This window comes from Mya arenaria, chromosome 8, assembly GCF_026914265.1.
Source record: "Mya arenaria isolate MELC-2E11 chromosome 8, ASM2691426v1".
In the NCBI taxonomy this organism is placed as follows: domain Eukaryota; kingdom Metazoa; phylum Mollusca; class Bivalvia; order Myida; family Myidae; genus Mya; species Mya arenaria.
In genome coordinates this window covers 39,528,391-39,546,971 of record NC_069129.1, presented here as the reverse complement: position 1 = coordinate 39,546,971, position 18,581 = coordinate 39,528,391, and the positions used below count along the sequence as shown (strand labels likewise).

The following is an 18,581-nucleotide window of genomic DNA, read 5'->3' as shown; positions in this document are numbered from 1 at the left end:
CATTGTCATGGCATACACATGTTAAGACTGTAGTGAATAAGCTTAATTCAAAATTGGAACTTCTAAGAAGAATAGCATATTATCTTACAGACGAGATGAAATTATTGTATGATAATGCATATATCATGTCAAACATGGAGTACTGTTGTAGTGTCTGGGGACTTACACATTCCTCAGATACCACAAAAATCACTAATATTCAGAAAAGAGCGATTAAGCTAATAATGAAGTCGGGAACTAGCCACTGTGGAAACATATTGAAACAGTCAGGGTTGCTATCTTTTGAAGACAGGTGCTATTATCATCTTTCATTACTTGTTTTCAAAAGCATGAAATGTTTGACTCCTTCACAGAATTGTTATCATTTGCCCAAAATGAGCACTATAGCTTGCGTTCTTCAAATAACAAGGATCTTTTTGTTGTAAAACCTAGAACAAACTATATCAAAAATACATTTGCCTATAAAGCAATGAACATATGGAATTCTCTTCCTACTTACATTAAAAGTCAAGATAAGCTACCAGCCTTTAAACATGCATTAAAAGGCTACTTATTGGCAGAATAATATTGTCACTTATGAAAAAAAAATCTTGACACTTTATTTAATTCACATTATAATGAATTGTTTACATGAATTGTGTTATTGTACGTATATGACATTCTTGCAACAACTTGTAATGGATACTACCAAATGTGTAAATGTTGAAAATATATTGATTGAATGTGGTTTTACTGAATATATCTACATTATTTACAGTATGAAATTATTGTAATTTATAATCATCATATTAAACTGAGTTGTGTTTGTCGAAGAAATGTTGAATACATGTATAATTATGTTGAATTACATGAGAAACGTCTGCTAGTGAAAGTGTGATTGTATGTTTTGTATGTTGCTTAATATGTAAGTTAGTATATGCGTGTTTGTAATACTTTTGTGTGAAAGGCATACTGGAAATTAGTAGTATGTCTGTAATGACTGTACACTTAGTATGTAACCTTCGTTAAATAAAGTTATTATTATTATTATTATTATTATTATTATTATTATTATTATTATTAAGGGAACGTAACTAAATGGATTTTAAGTTCTGAAGTTGATATTTTCACTCCTTATGTTGCAGTGAAAATATTAAATTGATATTTTTACTGTTGTTATTTCACTGATAAAACTCAATATTTCATCAAAAAGCATGAAAGAAATGACATTATTTTAGAAAAACTAAGTATACATTATACCAGAATGAACCATGATGTTGCCCAATAATTCGTGTTTTCCTAAAGACCACAGTTCACGCCAGTTCAGGCCCAGAATCTCAGTCACGCCAGGTCAGATCAAGAATCTCAGTCACGCTAGTACAGGCCGATAATCACATTCACGCCAGTTCAGACCCGAGATCACGTGCACGCCAATTCAGATCCAGAATCTCAGTCACGCTTGTACAGGCCGATAATCACATTCACGCCAGTTCAGACCCGAGATCACGTGCACGCCAATTCAGATTCAGAATCTCAGTCACGCTAGTACAGGCCGATAATCACATTCACGCCAGTTCAGACCCGAGATCACGTGCACGCCAATTCAGGCCCAGAATCTCAGTCACGCCAGTTCAGGATCAGAATCTCAGTCACCCAGTTCAGATCCAGAATCTCAGTCACACAAGTTCAGGCCCAGAATCTCAGTCGCGCCAGTTAAGATCCAGAATCTCATTCACGCCAGTTCAGGATCAGAATCTCAGTCACGCCAGTTCAGGATCAGAATCTCATTCACGCCAGTTCAGGATCAGAATCTCAGTCACACAAGTTCAGATCAAGAATCGCATTCACGCCAGTTCAGACCCGAGATCACGTGCACGCCAATTCTGGTCAAGAATCTCAGTCACGCCAGTTCAGATCCAGAATCTCATTCACGCCAGTTCAGATCCAGAATCTCAGTCACGCCAGTTCAGGCCCAGAATCTCATTCACGCGAGTTCAGGATCAGAATTTCATTAACGCCAGTTCAGGCCCAGAATCTCATTCACACCAGTACAGGATCAGAATCTCAGTCACGCCAGTTAAGATCCAGAATCTCATTCACGCCAGTTCAGGATCAGAATCTCATTCACGCCAGTTCAGGATCAGAATCTCATTCACACCAGTACAGGATCAGAATCTCATTCACGCCAGATAAGATCCAGAATCTCATTCACGCCAGTTCAGATCCAGAATCTCAGTCACGCCAGTTCAGGCCCAGAATCTCATTCACGCGAGATCAGGATCAGAATCTCATTCACGCCAGTTCAGGATAAGAATCTTAGTCACACTAGTACAGGATCAGAATCTCATTCACGCCAGTTCAGGATCAGAATCTCATTCACGCCATTTCAGATCCAGAATCTCATTCACGCCAGTTAAGATCCAGAATCTCAGTCACGCCAGTTCAGGATAAGAATCTCATTCACGCCAGTTCAGGATAAGAATCTCAGTCACACCAGTACAGGATCAGAATCTCATTCACGCCTGTTCAGGATCAGAATCTCATTCACGCCAGTTCAGATCCAGAATCTCAGTCACACAAGTTCAGGCCCAGAATCTCATTCACGCCAGTTAAGATCCAGAATCTCATTCACGCCAGTTCAGGATCAGAATCTCAATCACACCAGTACAGGCCCTGAATCTCATTCACGCCAGTTCAGGATCAGAATCTCATTCACGCCAGTTCAGATCCAGAATCTCATTCACGCCAGTTCAGATCCAGAATCTCATTCACGCAAGTTCAGGCCCAGAAGCTCATTCACGCCAGTTCAGATCCAGAATCTCATTCACGCCAGTTCAGGATCAGAATCTCATTCACGCCAGTTCAGGATCAGAATCTCATTCACGCCAGTTCAGGATCAGAATCTCATTCACACCAGTACAGGATCAGAATCCCATTCACGCCAGTTAAGATCCAGAATCTCATTCACGCCAGTTCAGGCCCAGAATCTCATTCACGCCAGTTCAGGATCAGAATCTCAGTCACGCCAGTTAAGATCCAGAATCTCATTCACGCCAGTTCAGGATCAGAATCTCATTCACGCCAGTTCAGGATCAGAATCTCAGTCACACCAGTACAGGATCAGAATCTCATTCACGCCTGTTCAGGATCAGAATCTCATTCACGCCAGTTCAGATCCAGAATCTCATTCACGCCAGTTCAGGATCAGAATCTCATTCACGCCAGTTCAGGATAAGAATCTCAGTCACACCAGTACAGGATCAGAATCTCATTCACGCCAGTTCAGGATCAGAATCTCATTCACGCCAGTTCAGATCCAGAATCTCATTCACGCCAGTTAAGATCCAGAATCTCATTCACGCCAGTTCAGGATCAGAATCTCAATCACACCAGTACAGGCCCTGAATCTCATTCACGCCAGTTCAGGATCAGAATCTCATTCACGCCTGTTCAGATTCAGAATCTCATTCACGCCAGTTCAGATCCAGAATCTCATTCACGCAAGTTCAGGCCCAGAAGCTCATTCACGCCAGTTCAGATCCAGAATCTCATTCACGCCAGTTCAGGATCAGAATCTCATTCACGCCAGTTCAGGATCAGAATCTCATTCACGCCAGTTCAGGATCAGAATCTCATTCACACCAGTACAAGATCAGAATCCCATTCACGCCAGTTAAGATCCAGAATCTCATTCACGCCAGTTCAGGCCCAGAATCTCATTCACGCCAGTTCAGGATCAGAATCTCAGTCACGCCAGTTAAGATCCAGAATCTCATTCACGCCAGTTCAGGATCAGAATCTCATTCACGCCAGTTCAGATCCAGAATCTCATTCACGCCAGTTAAGATCCAGAATCTCAGTCACGCCAGTTCAGGATAAGAATCTCATTCACGCCAGTTCAGATCCAGAATCTCATTCACACCAGTACAGGATCAGAATCTCAGTCACACCAGTACAGGATCAGAATCTCAGTTACGCCAGTTCAGATCCAGAATCTCATTCACGCCAGTTCAGGCCCAGAAGCTCATTCACGCCAGTTCAGATCCAGAATCTCATTCACGCCAGTTCAATATCAGAATCTCATTCACGCCAGTTCAGGATCAGAATCTCATTCACGCCAGTTCAGGATCAGAATCTCATTCACACCAGTACAGGATCAGAATCTCATTCACGCCAGTTAAGATCCAGAATCTCATTCACGCCAGTTCAGGCACAGAATCTCATTCACGCCAGTTCAGGATCAGAATCTCAGTCACGCCAGTTAAGATCCAGAATCTCATTCACGCCAGTTCAGTATCAGAATCTCATTCACGCCAGTTCAGGATCAGAATCTCATTCACGCCAGTTCAGGATCAGAATCTCATTCACACCAGTTCAGATCCAGAATCTCATTCACGCCAGTTCAGATCCAGAATTTCATTCACGCCAGTTCAGGCCCAGAATCTCATTCACGCGAGATCAGGATCAGAATCTCATTCACGCCAGTTCAGGATAAGAATCTTAGTCACACTAGTACAGGATCAGAATCTCATTCACGCCAGTTCAGGATCAGAATCTCATTCACGCCATTTCAGATCCAGAATCTCATTCACGCCAGTTAAGATCCAGAATCTCAGTCACGCCAGTTCAGGATAAGAATCTCATTCACGCCAGTTCAGGATAAGAATCTCAGTCACACCAGTACAGGATCAGAATCTCATTCACGCCTGTTCAGGATCAGAATCTCATTCACGCCAGTTCAGATCCAGAATCTCAGTCACACAAGTTCAGGCCCAGAATCTCAGTCACGCCAGTTAAGATCCAGAATCTCATTCACGCCAGTTCAGGATCAGAATCTCAATCACACCAGTACAGGCCCTGAATCTCATTCACGCCAGTTCAGGATCAGAATCTCATTCACGCCAGTTCAGATCCAGAATCTCATTCACGCCAGTTCAGATCCAGAATCTCATTCACGCAAGTTCAGGCCCAGAAGCTCATTCACGCCAGTTCAGATCCAGAATCTCATTCACGCCAGTTCAGGATCAGAATCTCATTCACGCCAGTTCAGGATCAGAATCTCATTCACGCCAGTTCAGGATCAGAATCTCATTCACACCAGTACAGGATCAGAATCCCATTCACGCCAGTTAAGATCCAGAATCTCATTCACGCCAGTTCAGGCCCAGAATCTCATTCACGCCAGTTCAGGATCAGAATCTCAGTCACGCCAGTTAAGATCCAGAATCTCATTCACGCCAGTTCAGGATCAGAATCTCATTCACGCCAGTTCAGGATCAGAATCTCAGTCACACCAGTACAGGATCAGAATCTCATTCACGCCTGTTCAGGATCAGAATCTCATTCACGCCAGTTCAGATCCAGAATCTCATTCACGCCAGTTCAGGATCAGAATCTCATTCACGCCAGTTCAGGATAAGAATCTCAGTCACACCAGTACAGGATCAGAATCTCATTCACGCCAGTTCAGGATCAGAATCTCATTCACGCCAGTTCAGATCCAGAATCTCATTCACGCCAGTTAAGATCCAGAATCTCATTCACGCCAGTTCAGGATCAGAATCTCAATCACACCAGTACAGGCCCTGAATCTCATTCACGCCAGTTCAGGATCAGAATCTCATTCACGCCTGTTCAGATCCAGAATCTCATTCACGCCAGTTCAGATCCAGAATCTCATTCACGCAAGTTCAGGCCCAGAAGCTCATTCACGCCAGTTCAGATCCAGAATCTCATTCACGCCAGTTCAGGATCAGAATCTCATTCACGCCAGTTCAGGATCAGAATCTCATTCACGCCAGTTCAGGATCAGAATCTCATTCACACCAGTACAGGATCAGAATCCCATTCACGCCAGTTAAGATCCAGAATCTCATTCACGCCAGTTCAGGCCCAGAATCTCATTCACGCCAGTTCAGGATCAGAATCTCAGTCACGCCAGTAAAGATCCAGAATCTCATTCACGCCAGTTCAGGATCAGAATCTCATTCACGCCAGTTCAGATCCAGAATCTCATTCACGCCAGTTAAGATCCAGAATCTCAGTCACGCCAGTTCAGGATAAGAATCTCATTCACGCCAGTTCAGATCCAGAATCTCATTCACACCAGTACAGGATCAGAATCTCAGTCACACCAGTACAGGATCAGAATCTCAGTTACGCCAGTTCAGATCCAGAATCTCATTCACGCCAGTTCAGGCCCAGAAGCTCATTCACGCCAGTTCAGATCCAGAATCTCATTCACGCCAGTTCAATATCAGAATCTCATTCACGCCAGTTCAGGATCAGAATCTCATTCACGCCAGTTCAGGATCAGAATCTCATTCACACCAGTACAGGATCAGAATCTCATTCACGCCAGTTAAGATCCAGAATCTCATTCACGCCTGTTCAGGCACAGAATCTCATTCACGCCAGTTCAGGATCAGAATCTCAGTCACGCCAGTTAAGATCCAGAATCTCATTCACGCCAGTTCAGGATCAGAATCTCATTCACGGCAGTTCAGGATCAGAATCTCATTCACACCAGTACAGGATCAGAATCTCATTCACGCCAGTTCAGATCCAGAATCTCATTCACGCAAGTTAAGATCCAGAATCTCAGTCACGCCAGTTCAGGATAAGCATCTCATTCACGCCAGTTCAGGATAAGAATCTCATTCACACCAGTACAGGATCAGAATCTCAGTCACACCAGTACAGGATCAGAATCTCAGTTACGCCAGTTCAGGCCCAGAATCTCATTCACGCCAGTTCAGGATAAGAATCTCATTCACGCCAGTACAGGATCAGAATCTCATTCACGCCAGTTCAGATCCAGAATCTCATTCACGCAAGTTAAGATCCAGAATCTCAGTCACGCCAGTTCAGGATAAGCATCTCATTCACGCCAGTTCAGGATAAGAATCTCATTCACACCAGTACAGGATCAGAATCTCAGTCACACCAGTACAGGATCAGAATCTCAGTTACGCCAGTTCAGGCCCAGAATCTCATTCACGCCAGTTCAGGATAAGAATCTCATTCACGCCAGTTCAGATCCAGAATCTCATTCACGCCAGTTCAGATCCAGAATTTCATTCACGCCAGTTCAGATCCAGAATCTCATTCACGCCAGTTCAGATCCAGAATTTCATTCACGCCAGTTCAGATCCAGAATCTCATTCACGCCAGTTCAGATCCAGAATCTCATTCACGCCAGTTCAGATCCAGAATCTCAGTCACAGGCACACCGTGGCCACAAGAAATCTACGTCGTGGGAGTTTAGGTCACGACATTATAAGTCGTAGCCACGTGATATATGAGATATTATGATAGGACGCCTTTCTGACCTGTATCACGTCGAGTACGATGTGTAAACAGGTATCCGTCGAGACCGTCGGTCGTGACGTATACATGTTACTTACCGAACGATATAATAATAATAATAATAATAATAATAATAATAATAATAATAATAATAATAATAATAATAATAATAATAATAATAACAACTTTATTTAACGAAGGTTACATACTAAGTGTACAATCATTACAGACATACTACTTATTTCCAGCATGGCCTTCACACAAAAAGTATTACAAAAACACATGTACTATACATATTAAGCAACATACAAAACATACATTCACACTATCACTATCATACATTTCTTCGACAAACACAACTCAGTTTAATATGATGATTATAAATTGCAATAATTTCATACTGTAAATAATGTAGATATATTCAGTAAAACCACATTCAATCAATATATTTACATATTTGGTAGTATCCATTACAAGTTGTTGCAAGAAAGTCATATACGTACATTAACACAATGAACTATTTATTATAATGTGATTTAAATAAAGTGTCAAGATTTTTTGTTCATGTGATAAAATTATTTTGCCAATAAGTAGCCTTTTAATGCATGTTTAAAGGCTGGTAGCTTATCTTGACATTTTATGTATGTAGGAAGATTTTTCCAAATTTTCATTGCTTTATAGGCAAACGTATTTTTCTTAAATAGCAATCCTAGCTCTTATAAAATCTGACCTTTCGGTTCGACTGCCTGGACGAAAGTGAATCGGTGGGGTTGCGCGCTCGATTTAGCGCATGCGCTGAATCTCTTTTTAAGTTTTAACCAATGAAATGCTTTAACGAAATGGCGGGCGCGGGAATCTTTTGATTACGTAATACTGTAAGGCGCCCTCAAGCGGATCTGTTGAATAATTAGATGTGTATTGCTAACGTAAACATAAAGGTGATGAAACGGGTTGATTATTCTCGATAACAACAGCTATTTTATAGTTAATAGCTGGTAATAGTTTGTTCTAGGTTTTACAACAAAAAGATCCTTGTTTTCTGAAGAACGCAAGTTATAGTGCTCATTTTTGGCAAATGTTAACAATTCTGTGAAGTACGAAGGAGTCAAACAATTCATGCTTTTGAAAGCAAGTAATGAGAGATGATAATAGCACCTGTCTTCAAAAGATAGCAACCCAGACTGTTTGAACATGTTTCCACAGTGGCTAGTTCCCGACTTCATTATTAGCTTAATCGCTCTTTTCTGAATGTTAGTGATTTTTGTGGTATCTGAGGAATGTGTAAGTCCCCAGACACTACAACAGTACTCCATGTTTGACATGATATATGCATTATAATACAATGATTTCATCTCGTCTGTTAAATAATATGCTATTCTTCTTAAAAGTGCCAATTTTGAATTAAGCTTATTCACTACAGTCTTAACATGTGTATGCCATGACAATGTCTGATCAACATGCACCCCGAGGACCTTTTGACATTTCACGTTTTCTACTGACAATCCATCTATTGATAGTTCAAGTTGCAATGCATGTTTTGCCTTATAATTAGTACATAGAATCATACATTTGGTTTTTGATGGATGGATTGACATATTATTTGTCTCACACCAACAGCTCACACTATTAAGACTTTTTTGTAGATCTGACTGAATGCTCAATATACTTGGACCTATTTTGTATAACCAGGAATCATCTGCATATAAGTCAATAAATACGTGATGCAGGTCACAAGAAAAACGCCATATCGTAATATTTCATTTATTATATACCAGCCTATTTAATTATTCCTTTTAAATTTTTTGGTTTCAATTTGATTTAATTTCAGCGCTTTCTGTCAAAATGTCAAAATATGGAATGTCTTGCGTGTGTGTTACGTACTTGTGTATTATAATCAAGGGAGGCTATTCCAGCAAAACGAAGTCAGAGGTTACAGAATTCACTTGATTGAGCAAAACAAGAAGAAAATGTTTTATATCTCAGCAAAATTACAAATTACGAATACGAAATCAATTATTAAATGCCACAGCACAAAAAAATAACCAACATAAACGGTACTTATTTTACGAGTATACACTAATCGTCATTTCCTGTAGACGTATTAAACGCGGCCGTTTTAACAAAATGAATGTTCTTCGGATTTTTTGACGATCATTATATGCAGAAAAGTTCTTGAGTCAATTGCTATTTCTATCAATGACGCGAATTCTCCTTCTTTGTATTTGCGAGCTGGCATGTTTATGATACTGCTACAATTTGTCACGGACCTTTGAATTTGTAACCAACTAGTTATCAAGATAGATTGGAAGTGTTCTATGCTTTGTGCTTTTCCTCATGTTTCTTTGAAGAACCTTGATCCTGAATATTAACATGCTTCTGGTAGCGTGAGTAAAGTTAGGTAATTTAATGTATGTAAAGGTTGACAGGTTTTATCAGTTGTTTTTTGTCACGCTATTTTTAGCGAGGCGAAAATAGTTCATAGACTACACACGGTACTAGCATGGTACGGGACCAGAAAACGCCAGTATGGTGATACGGATTGTTCAATATGGCTAGCTGTTTTCACTGTTGGATATGGAAATCGAAATTAATAGGCATATAACAAATAAGAGCTGTAGCAGCATGTGACGAATGCCCCAGAATGTGACATTGACCTTTGAACAATGTCAGTACATAAAAAAGGGGAGAACATAGCAATGAAATGTCCATTATGTCTAACCAAAATGGCTAGTGCATTTGCAAGACCAGAGTCATGGCTTTAATTGTAACGAACATGGCTGGTACATTTGCATGACCCCATTGGATTATGTCTAACCGACATGGCCGGTGCATTTGCAAGACCACATGTCATTATGTCTAACCGACATGGCCGGTGCATTTGCAAAACCACATGTCATTACGTCTAACCGACATGGCCGGTGCATTTGCAAGACCACATGTCATTCTGTCTTACCAACATGGCTGGTGCATTTGCCAGACCACATGTCATTATTTCTTACCGACATGGTTGGTACATTTGCAAGACCACATGGCATTATGTCTTACCGACATGGTTGGTACATTTGCAAGACCACATGTCATTATGTCTTACCGACATGGTTGGTACATTTGCAAGACCACATGTCATTATGTCTTACCGACATGGCTGGTGCATTTGCAAGACCACATGTCATTATGTCTTACCGACATGGTTGGTACATTTGCAAGACCACATGTCATTATGTCTTACCGACATGGTTGGTACATTTGCAAGACCACATGTCATTCTGTCTTACCAACATGGCTGGTGCATTTGCAAGACCACATGTCATTCTGTCTTACCAACATGGCTGGTGCATTTGCAAGACCACATGTCATTCTGTCTTACCGACATGGTTGGTACATTTGCAAGACCACATGTCATTATGTCTTACCGACATGGCTGGTGCATTTGCAAGACCACATGTCATTATGTCTTACCGACATGGTTGGTACATTTGCAAGACCACATGTCATTCTGTCTTACCAACATGGCTGGTGCATTTGCAAGACCACATGTCATTATGTCTTACCGACATGGTTGGTACATTTGCAAGACCACATGTCATTATGTCTAACCGACATGGCCGGTGCATTTGCAAGACCACATGCCATTATGTCTTACCAACATGGCTGGTGCATTTGCAAGACCACATGGCATTATGTCTTACCAACATGGCTGGTGACTTTTTCCACATGGAATTATCTCTAACCGACTTGGCGGGCGCATTAAAAATACAAGGCATTAAGTCTAACGAACATGGCCGGTGCATTTGCAAGACCACATGCCATTGTGTCTTACCAATATGGCTGGTGCATTTGCAAGACCAGATGGCATTATGTCTTACCAACATGGCTGGTGCCTTTTTCCACATGGAATTATCTCTAACCGACATGGCGGGCGCATTAAAAAATACATGGCATTATGTCTAACCAGCATGGCTGGTGTCGAAAACATGTGACAAGTTATTTTAAAATCTGAAAATACAAGAGAAAGTTACAGTCAGGGCACAAACAACTATACTCTATGTTCTCATGTACAGCATTCCATAGTAAAAAACAACACTTAGAGTGACCTTGACGTTAGAGGGCGGGGCACGGGTCTTGCATGCGACACGTCGTCTTGGTATGTCAAACACATGTGACAAGTTATTTTAAAATCTGTACATACAAGAGAAAGTTACAACCAGGGCACAAACAACTATACTCTATGTCCTTATATGCGGCATTCCATAGTTAACAAACACAAATTGTGACCTTTTCCTTTTAGGTAAGGACACGGGTCTTGCATGCGACATGTCGCCTTGGTATGTCAAACACATGTGACAAGTTATTTGAATACATGTCCATACATGAGGAATTTACAGCCCGGACACGAGAAGTTGAGCCGGACTAACGGACGGACGGACGGTGCGATTTTAATATGCCAATCTTCGGGGGCATAAAAAATATTTGATCATGTCCCCTTTATGTATGGTTGGAAGGAGTTGATACTTGCGAATATGTATCCCGTGGCTACGTTTTACTTCATCGTTCCCACTACTAGGTTATCCCATGGCCATGAATCGTGTATTTAATATAATCCCTTATATTATAAAAATCAAATATATATTTTAAATATATTAATTTTTTATTATGAGGGGATATATGTAAAAAAATCTCTTAATTGGCTTATTACGTCAAAGCCTGTTGTTTGAGTATAGATAGGATGGTATTTAATCATAAAACAGTTGGATTATGGAAGAGTATAACATATATACAGAACATGATCTGCAGTCATGTTGACACTTGCGGGAAATATCACGATATGTCGCAACAATTATGTTGACTTTTTGCTTATTAACTAAATACGGCAACATAACTATTCCGACTTGTCGGGTTTTATCTCCCAATTCGACATAAAAATGTTGAAATGGCTATATCTTCCATGTTAAATTAATATGTTATTGAGACTTAAAGGTCGTGGACACAAAATAGAAAGTCTTGGCCACGACATAACTGAACCCAGTCGTGGCCACGAGATAAATAAGTGGTGGGAACGAGTTAGTAAGTCGTGGCAACTACATAACTGAACCCAGTCGTGGCCACGAGATAAATAAGTGGTGGGAACGAGTTAGTAAGTCGTGGCAACTACATAACTGAACCCAGTCGTGGCCACGAGATAAATAAGTGGTGGGATCGAGTAGGTAAGTCGTGGCAACTACATAACTGAACCCAGTCGTGGCCACGAGATAAATAAGTGGTGGGAACGAGTTAGTAAGTCGTGGCAACTACATAACTGAACCCAGTCGTGGCCACGAGATAAATAAGTGGTGGGATCGAGTTAGTAAGTCGTGGCAACTACATAACTGAACCCAGTCGTGGCCACGAGATAAATAAGTGGTGGGAACGAGTTAGTAAGTCGTGGCAACTACATAACTGAACCCAGTCGTGGCCACGAGATAAATAAGTGGTGGGAACGAGTTAGTAAGTCGTGGCAACTACATAACTGAACCCAGTCGTGGCCACGAGATAAATAAGTGGTGGGATCGAGTTAGTAAGTCGTGGCAACTACATAACTGAACCCAGTCGTGGCCACGAGATAAATAAGTGGTGGGAACGAGTTAGTAAGTCGTGGCAACTACATAACTGAACCCAGTCGTGGCCACGAGATAAATAAGTGGTGGGATCGAGTTAGTAAGTCGTGGCAACTACATAACTGAACCCAGTCGTGGCCACGAGATAAATAAGTGGTGGGATCGAGTAAGTAAGTCGTGGCCACGACATAACTGAACCAAGTCGTGGCCACGAGATAAATAAGTGGTGGGATCGAGTAAGTAAGTCGTGGCCACGACATAACTGAGCCCAGTCGTGGCCACGAGATAAATAAGTGGTGGGATCGAGTAAGTAAGTCGTGGCCACGACATAACTGAACCCAGTCCTGGCCACGAGATAAATAAGTGGTGGGATCGAGTAAGTAAGTCGTGGCCACGACATAACCGAACCCAGTCGTGGCCACGAGATAAATAAGTGGTTGGAACGAGTTAGTAAGTCGTGACCACGATGTAAAAAAATCACACATGTCACCTCTATGCCACTGTATAAACCCTTTCAAGTAATCACGAATGTTTTGGGTCACCAGGCACTCAAGATTCAGGTAATTGTACATTGGATACGTCGACGTAAAATCAGTAGACACGAAACTTTGATTTCCGATTATCAGTATATACGATATACGCTTCCATAAAGTTCATATTCCATGAAAAAATCAAACACATTAGTAACATATCACATGTAGGTGGAGGCAATTATGAAATTTACATAAAGCTTCCAATAACAATACGTCATCCTTTTGTCACATATTGCACATAAATTTATTATATCGATAACACATATAAAAAAGTCCTTAGACGATTAGCGAAATATTCATATATTGTGGTAATTGTTAGTCAAAGTGCTTTGGACGGGTAAGGCTATTACCGGCCATGTGGATTCCAGTCACGGTGAGCGACTTACACTTATCGATTTATCTTATCTAATTGGTTTGATGAGCAATTATTGTAAAGGTTTTTTATACAAAGGCAATGTACAAAACTATATAATTAGAATAAAACAAAACATTAACTTTTTGAGTTTAGATAAGATAAGATTATGGAGGTTTAGATAATGAATATGGAGTCTTGCCTTTCTTGTCTTTATGGACAAACTAAAAAATGCGCAATATTTCTGTTGTAAAAATGCTACCTACATTGTTTTAGGCTGTACGCCGCTAGGCCTGCAGACTTATACAATCATAAATTGGAATCTCCCATCGGCAGATAACATTTTTAACATTTTACGAATTAATGCGCGCACGGGCGTATCAACACCGGCGCTGTTAGAACTGCGGTGAACAACCTAGTCTAGTTTACATTACCAATCTGCTCTACGGAACTGCGAAATTACGCAATTAAAAAAAGGCAATTATTTCAATATCGACGAGTTACAAAACGCAAATGGTTATGGATCTTATTGAAGATGTAATTAAATGCACATTTGACGCAAGATATCAAAGCAACATGTTTCGTACGAATTTTTTATATTTCATTTTATCAGGGATTTTAAGTGATTGTAAATCATTCATTAGTATATTTGTTATGTTTAAAATAGCCTCAATCGGTGTATGGTGTTTGACCGTTGAAATATTTTTTTTGATTTTTAAGCCTATGGGCCCGGATACACTATAGGAAGGAGAAGGAGAAACAGCGAGACATTTTGGGCATTGTTGCCATTTTTTTTATTGGTTGTTACTATTTCTGTCCAATTAGATTGAACATGGCGGCTGATTTCTGCCATTTCGTATTTTCCGAACATAAAAGACCATATAAGTATTGACTTATATGCAGATGATTCCTGGTTATACAAAATAGGTCCAAGTATATTGAGCATTCAATCAAATCTACAAAAAAAAGTCTTAATAGTGTGAACTGTTGGTGTTAGACAAATAATATGTCAATCCATCCATCAAAAACCAAATGTATAATTCTATGTTCTAATTATAAGGTAAAACATGCAATGCAACTTGAACTATCAATAGATGGATTGTCAGTAGAAAACGTGAAATGTCAAAAGGTCCTCGGGGTGCATGTTGATCAGACATTGTCATGGCATACACATGTTAATACTGTAGTGAATAAGCTTAATTCAAAATTGAAACTTCTAAGAAGAATAGCATATTATCTTACAGACGAGATGAAATTATTGTATTATAATGCATATATCATGTCAAACATGGAGTACTGTTGTAGTGTCTCGGGACTTACACATTCCTCAGATACCACAAAAATCACTTATATTCAGAAAAGAGCGATTAAGCTAATAATGAAGTCGGGAACTAGCCACTGTGGAAACATATTCGAACAGTCAGGGTTGCTATCTTTTGAAGACAGGTGCTATTATCAACTTTCATTACTTGTTTTCAAAAGCATAAAATGTTTGACTCCTTCGTACTTCACAGAATTGTTAACATTTGCCAAAAATGAGCACTATAGCTTGCGTTCTTCAGAAAACAAGGATCTTTTTGTTGTAAAACCTAGAACAAACTATATCATAAATACATTTGCCTATAAAGCAATGAACATTTGGAATTCTCTTCCTACATACATTAAAAGTCAAGATAAGCTACCAGCCTTTAAACATGCATTAAAAGACTACTTATTGGCAGAATAATTTTATCACATGCAAAACAATCTTGACACTTTATTTAATTCACATTATAATAAATTAGTTCATTGTTTACATGAATGGTGTTAATGTACGTATATGACATTCTTGCAACCACTTGTAATGGATACTACCAAATGTGTAAATTTAATGTTGAAAATATATTGATTGAATGTGGTTTTACTGAATATATCTACATTATTTACAGTATGAAATTATTGTAATTTATAATCATCATATTAAACTGAGTTGTGTTTGTCGAAGAAATGTATGATAGTGATAGTGTGATTGTATGTGTTTTTATGTTGCTTAATATGTAACTTAGTATATGTGTTTTTGCAATACTTTTTGTGTGAAGGCCATGCTGGAAATAAGTAGTATGTCTGTAATGATTGTACACTTAGTATGTAACCTTCGTTAAATAAAGTTATTATTATTATTATTATTATTATTATCATTATTATTATTATTATAAGAATACATACAAGATATATGTAGCAGGGCGGTAATACGCCACGTGCGGGGCGAAAATACGCCATGTGGCGGGGCGAAAATGCGCCATGTGGCCGGTCAAAAATTCGCCATGTGGCAGAGCAAAAATACACCATCCGGCAGGGTGAAAATACGCCATGTGCGGGGCGAAAATACGCGATGTGGCGGGGCGACAATACGCCATGCGGCAGGACGAAAAAACGCCATGTGGCGGGGCGAAAATGTGCCATGTGTCGGGGGGAAAATACGCCATGTGGTAGGGCGAAAAAACGCCATGAGGCAGAGCAAAAACACGCCATGTGGCGGGGATATGGATCAAAATAATAATCCGACGTATTTTCGCCTTGCCACAAAGCGATTTTTACTATTTTCGCCGATATAAAATGATAAAAATCAGCCGAATTGGACAGTAATAATGTGGACTCGGGGGGGGGGGGGGGGGGGGGGAGAGAGAGGTTTTTATTTTCATTTTTAATGAAAGTTTCCTATTATTAAAAAGGGATTGTGCCGTGGTCCAAGGGTCTTATTTCGCAAAAAAATATAACCAAAACCTGTTCTCTATCAGATTGAATTGTTGCTGTTACTGTTTAATCATATCGTAGAATTTCAGGCGGGAAACCTTTCTGTTGCCCTTATTCCTCTAGTTAGACCCTGGGCTTAGCTATATCAAACAATGGAGTCATAAAACAGACCTATCAAACAGCTACTGATTTGATTTTATATCAATATAAAGGTATTCAAACGTTGTGTTAGTTTTTTGTGTAAAACTACTCCCATGAACTTAAGTTTTTATTCAGGTTTATTGCCTGCTGTTTAATTTGTAATTGTCAGGCCATCTTTCGTAACAGCAGTGAAGCGTATTTATCGGAAAACCTACGAGACACATGTTTACGCCATTTTTCGACGCCAACTTAAACAGGCGTACAATTCATTGCCAATTTTGGTAAATCTAGTGTCTCAACAGCTCCGATAGGCGAGAACTTGCCCTAAAAGACGAGGCATGTGACCGGCACACTCCGGCTTACCCTGGCATATTCCGGGCTACCCCAACATACTACGGCCTTACCCGGCATAGTCCGGCCTACTCCGGTTTACTCAGAATTAAACCAGCATACTCCGGCCTACCGCGGAATACTCCGGAATTATACCGGCATACTCCGGCCTACACCGGTGTAATGTTGTGAGCATAGAAGCTCCGCCTCTATATGCAAATTAGTAACCGCCCTGCTAAGGCACCAAGGTGGAACCCCTAGAAGTATCAGAGAGAGGCAGTATGATTCAGACTATTGATGTACTCACATGTTATACACTTGTAGAATAAATGTAGTAAAACGTTAAGTGTCTTTATTACATACCTACATTAATCACAACAACCGGCATACTCAGAGTTATCCCGGCATACTCCGGCCTACCCCGGAATACTCTGGCCTTACCCGGAATAGTCCGGCCTATATCAAACAATGGAGTCATAAAACAGACCTATCAAACAGCTACTGATTTGATTTTATATCAATATAAAGGTATTCAAACGTTGTGTTAGTTTTTTGTGTAAAACTACTCCCATGAAATTAAGTTTTTATTCAGGTTTATTGCCTGCTGTTTAATTTAAAATTGTCAGGCCATCTTTCGTAACAGCAGTGAATGGTATTTATCGGAAAACCTACGAGACACATGTTTACGCCATTTTTCGATGCCAACTTAAACAGGCGTACAATTCATTGCCAATTTTGGTAAATCTAGTGTCTCAACAGCTCCGATAGGCGAGAACTTGCCCTAAAAGACGAGGCATGTGACCGGCACACTCCGGCTTACCCTGGCATATTCCGGCCTACCCCAACATACTACGCCGGCCTACCCCGGCATACTCAGAGTTATCCCGGCATACTCCGGCCTACCCCGGCATACTCCGGCCATAACCGGCATAGCCCAGCCAACCCCAACATCGTCCGGCCTAACCCCAACATACTACGGCCTTACCCGGCATAGTCCGGCCTACCCCGGCTTACTCAGAGTTATACCAGCATACTCCGGCCTACCCCGGCATACTCCAGCCAAACCCGGCATAACCCAGTCTACCCCAACATACTCCGGCCTTACCCAGCATAGTCCGGCCTACCCCGGCATACTCCGGCCTACCCCGGAATACTCCGGCCTTATCCCGGCATACTCCGGCCTACCCCGGCATACTCAGAGTTATCCCGGCATACTCCGGCCTACCCCGGAATACTCCGGCCTTATCCCGGCATACTCCGGCCTACCCCGGCATACTCAGAGTTATCCCGGCATACTCCGGCCTACCCCGGCCTTGTCCGGCCTACCCCGGAATACTCCGGCCTTATCCAGGCATACTCCGGCCTACCCCGGCATACTCCGGCCATACCCGGCATAGCCCAGCGTACCCCAACATACTCCGGCCTTACCCAGCATAGTCCGGCCTACCCCGGCATACTCCAGCCTACCCCGGAATACTCCAGCCTACCCCGGCATACTCAGAGTTATCCCGGCATAGTCCGGCTTAACCCGGCATACTCAGAATTATCCCGGCATACTCCGGCCTACCCCAGCCTTACCCGGCATAGTCCGGCCTACCCCGCGATACTCAG

The 18,581-nt window shown here is 41.1% G+C and overlaps 1 protein-coding gene across 2 annotated transcripts in view; it reads left to right on the top strand.

The window, feature by feature from the left end:
• Positions 1 to 13,652: 13,652 nt before the first annotated feature.
• Positions 13,653 to 18,581, top strand: part of LOC128243682 (tenascin-X-like) — an 18,339-nt gene continuing 13,410 nt past the window's right edge. For both annotated transcript variants that reach the window (XM_052961583.1, XM_052961582.1), the window contains exon 1: positions 13,653 to 13,787. In XM_052961583.1, the coding sequence (XP_052817543.1) occupies positions 13,770 to 13,787 (18 nt within the window). In that variant the 5' untranslated portion in view covers positions 13,653 to 13,769. The remainder of the gene's footprint in view (positions 13,788 to 18,581) is intronic.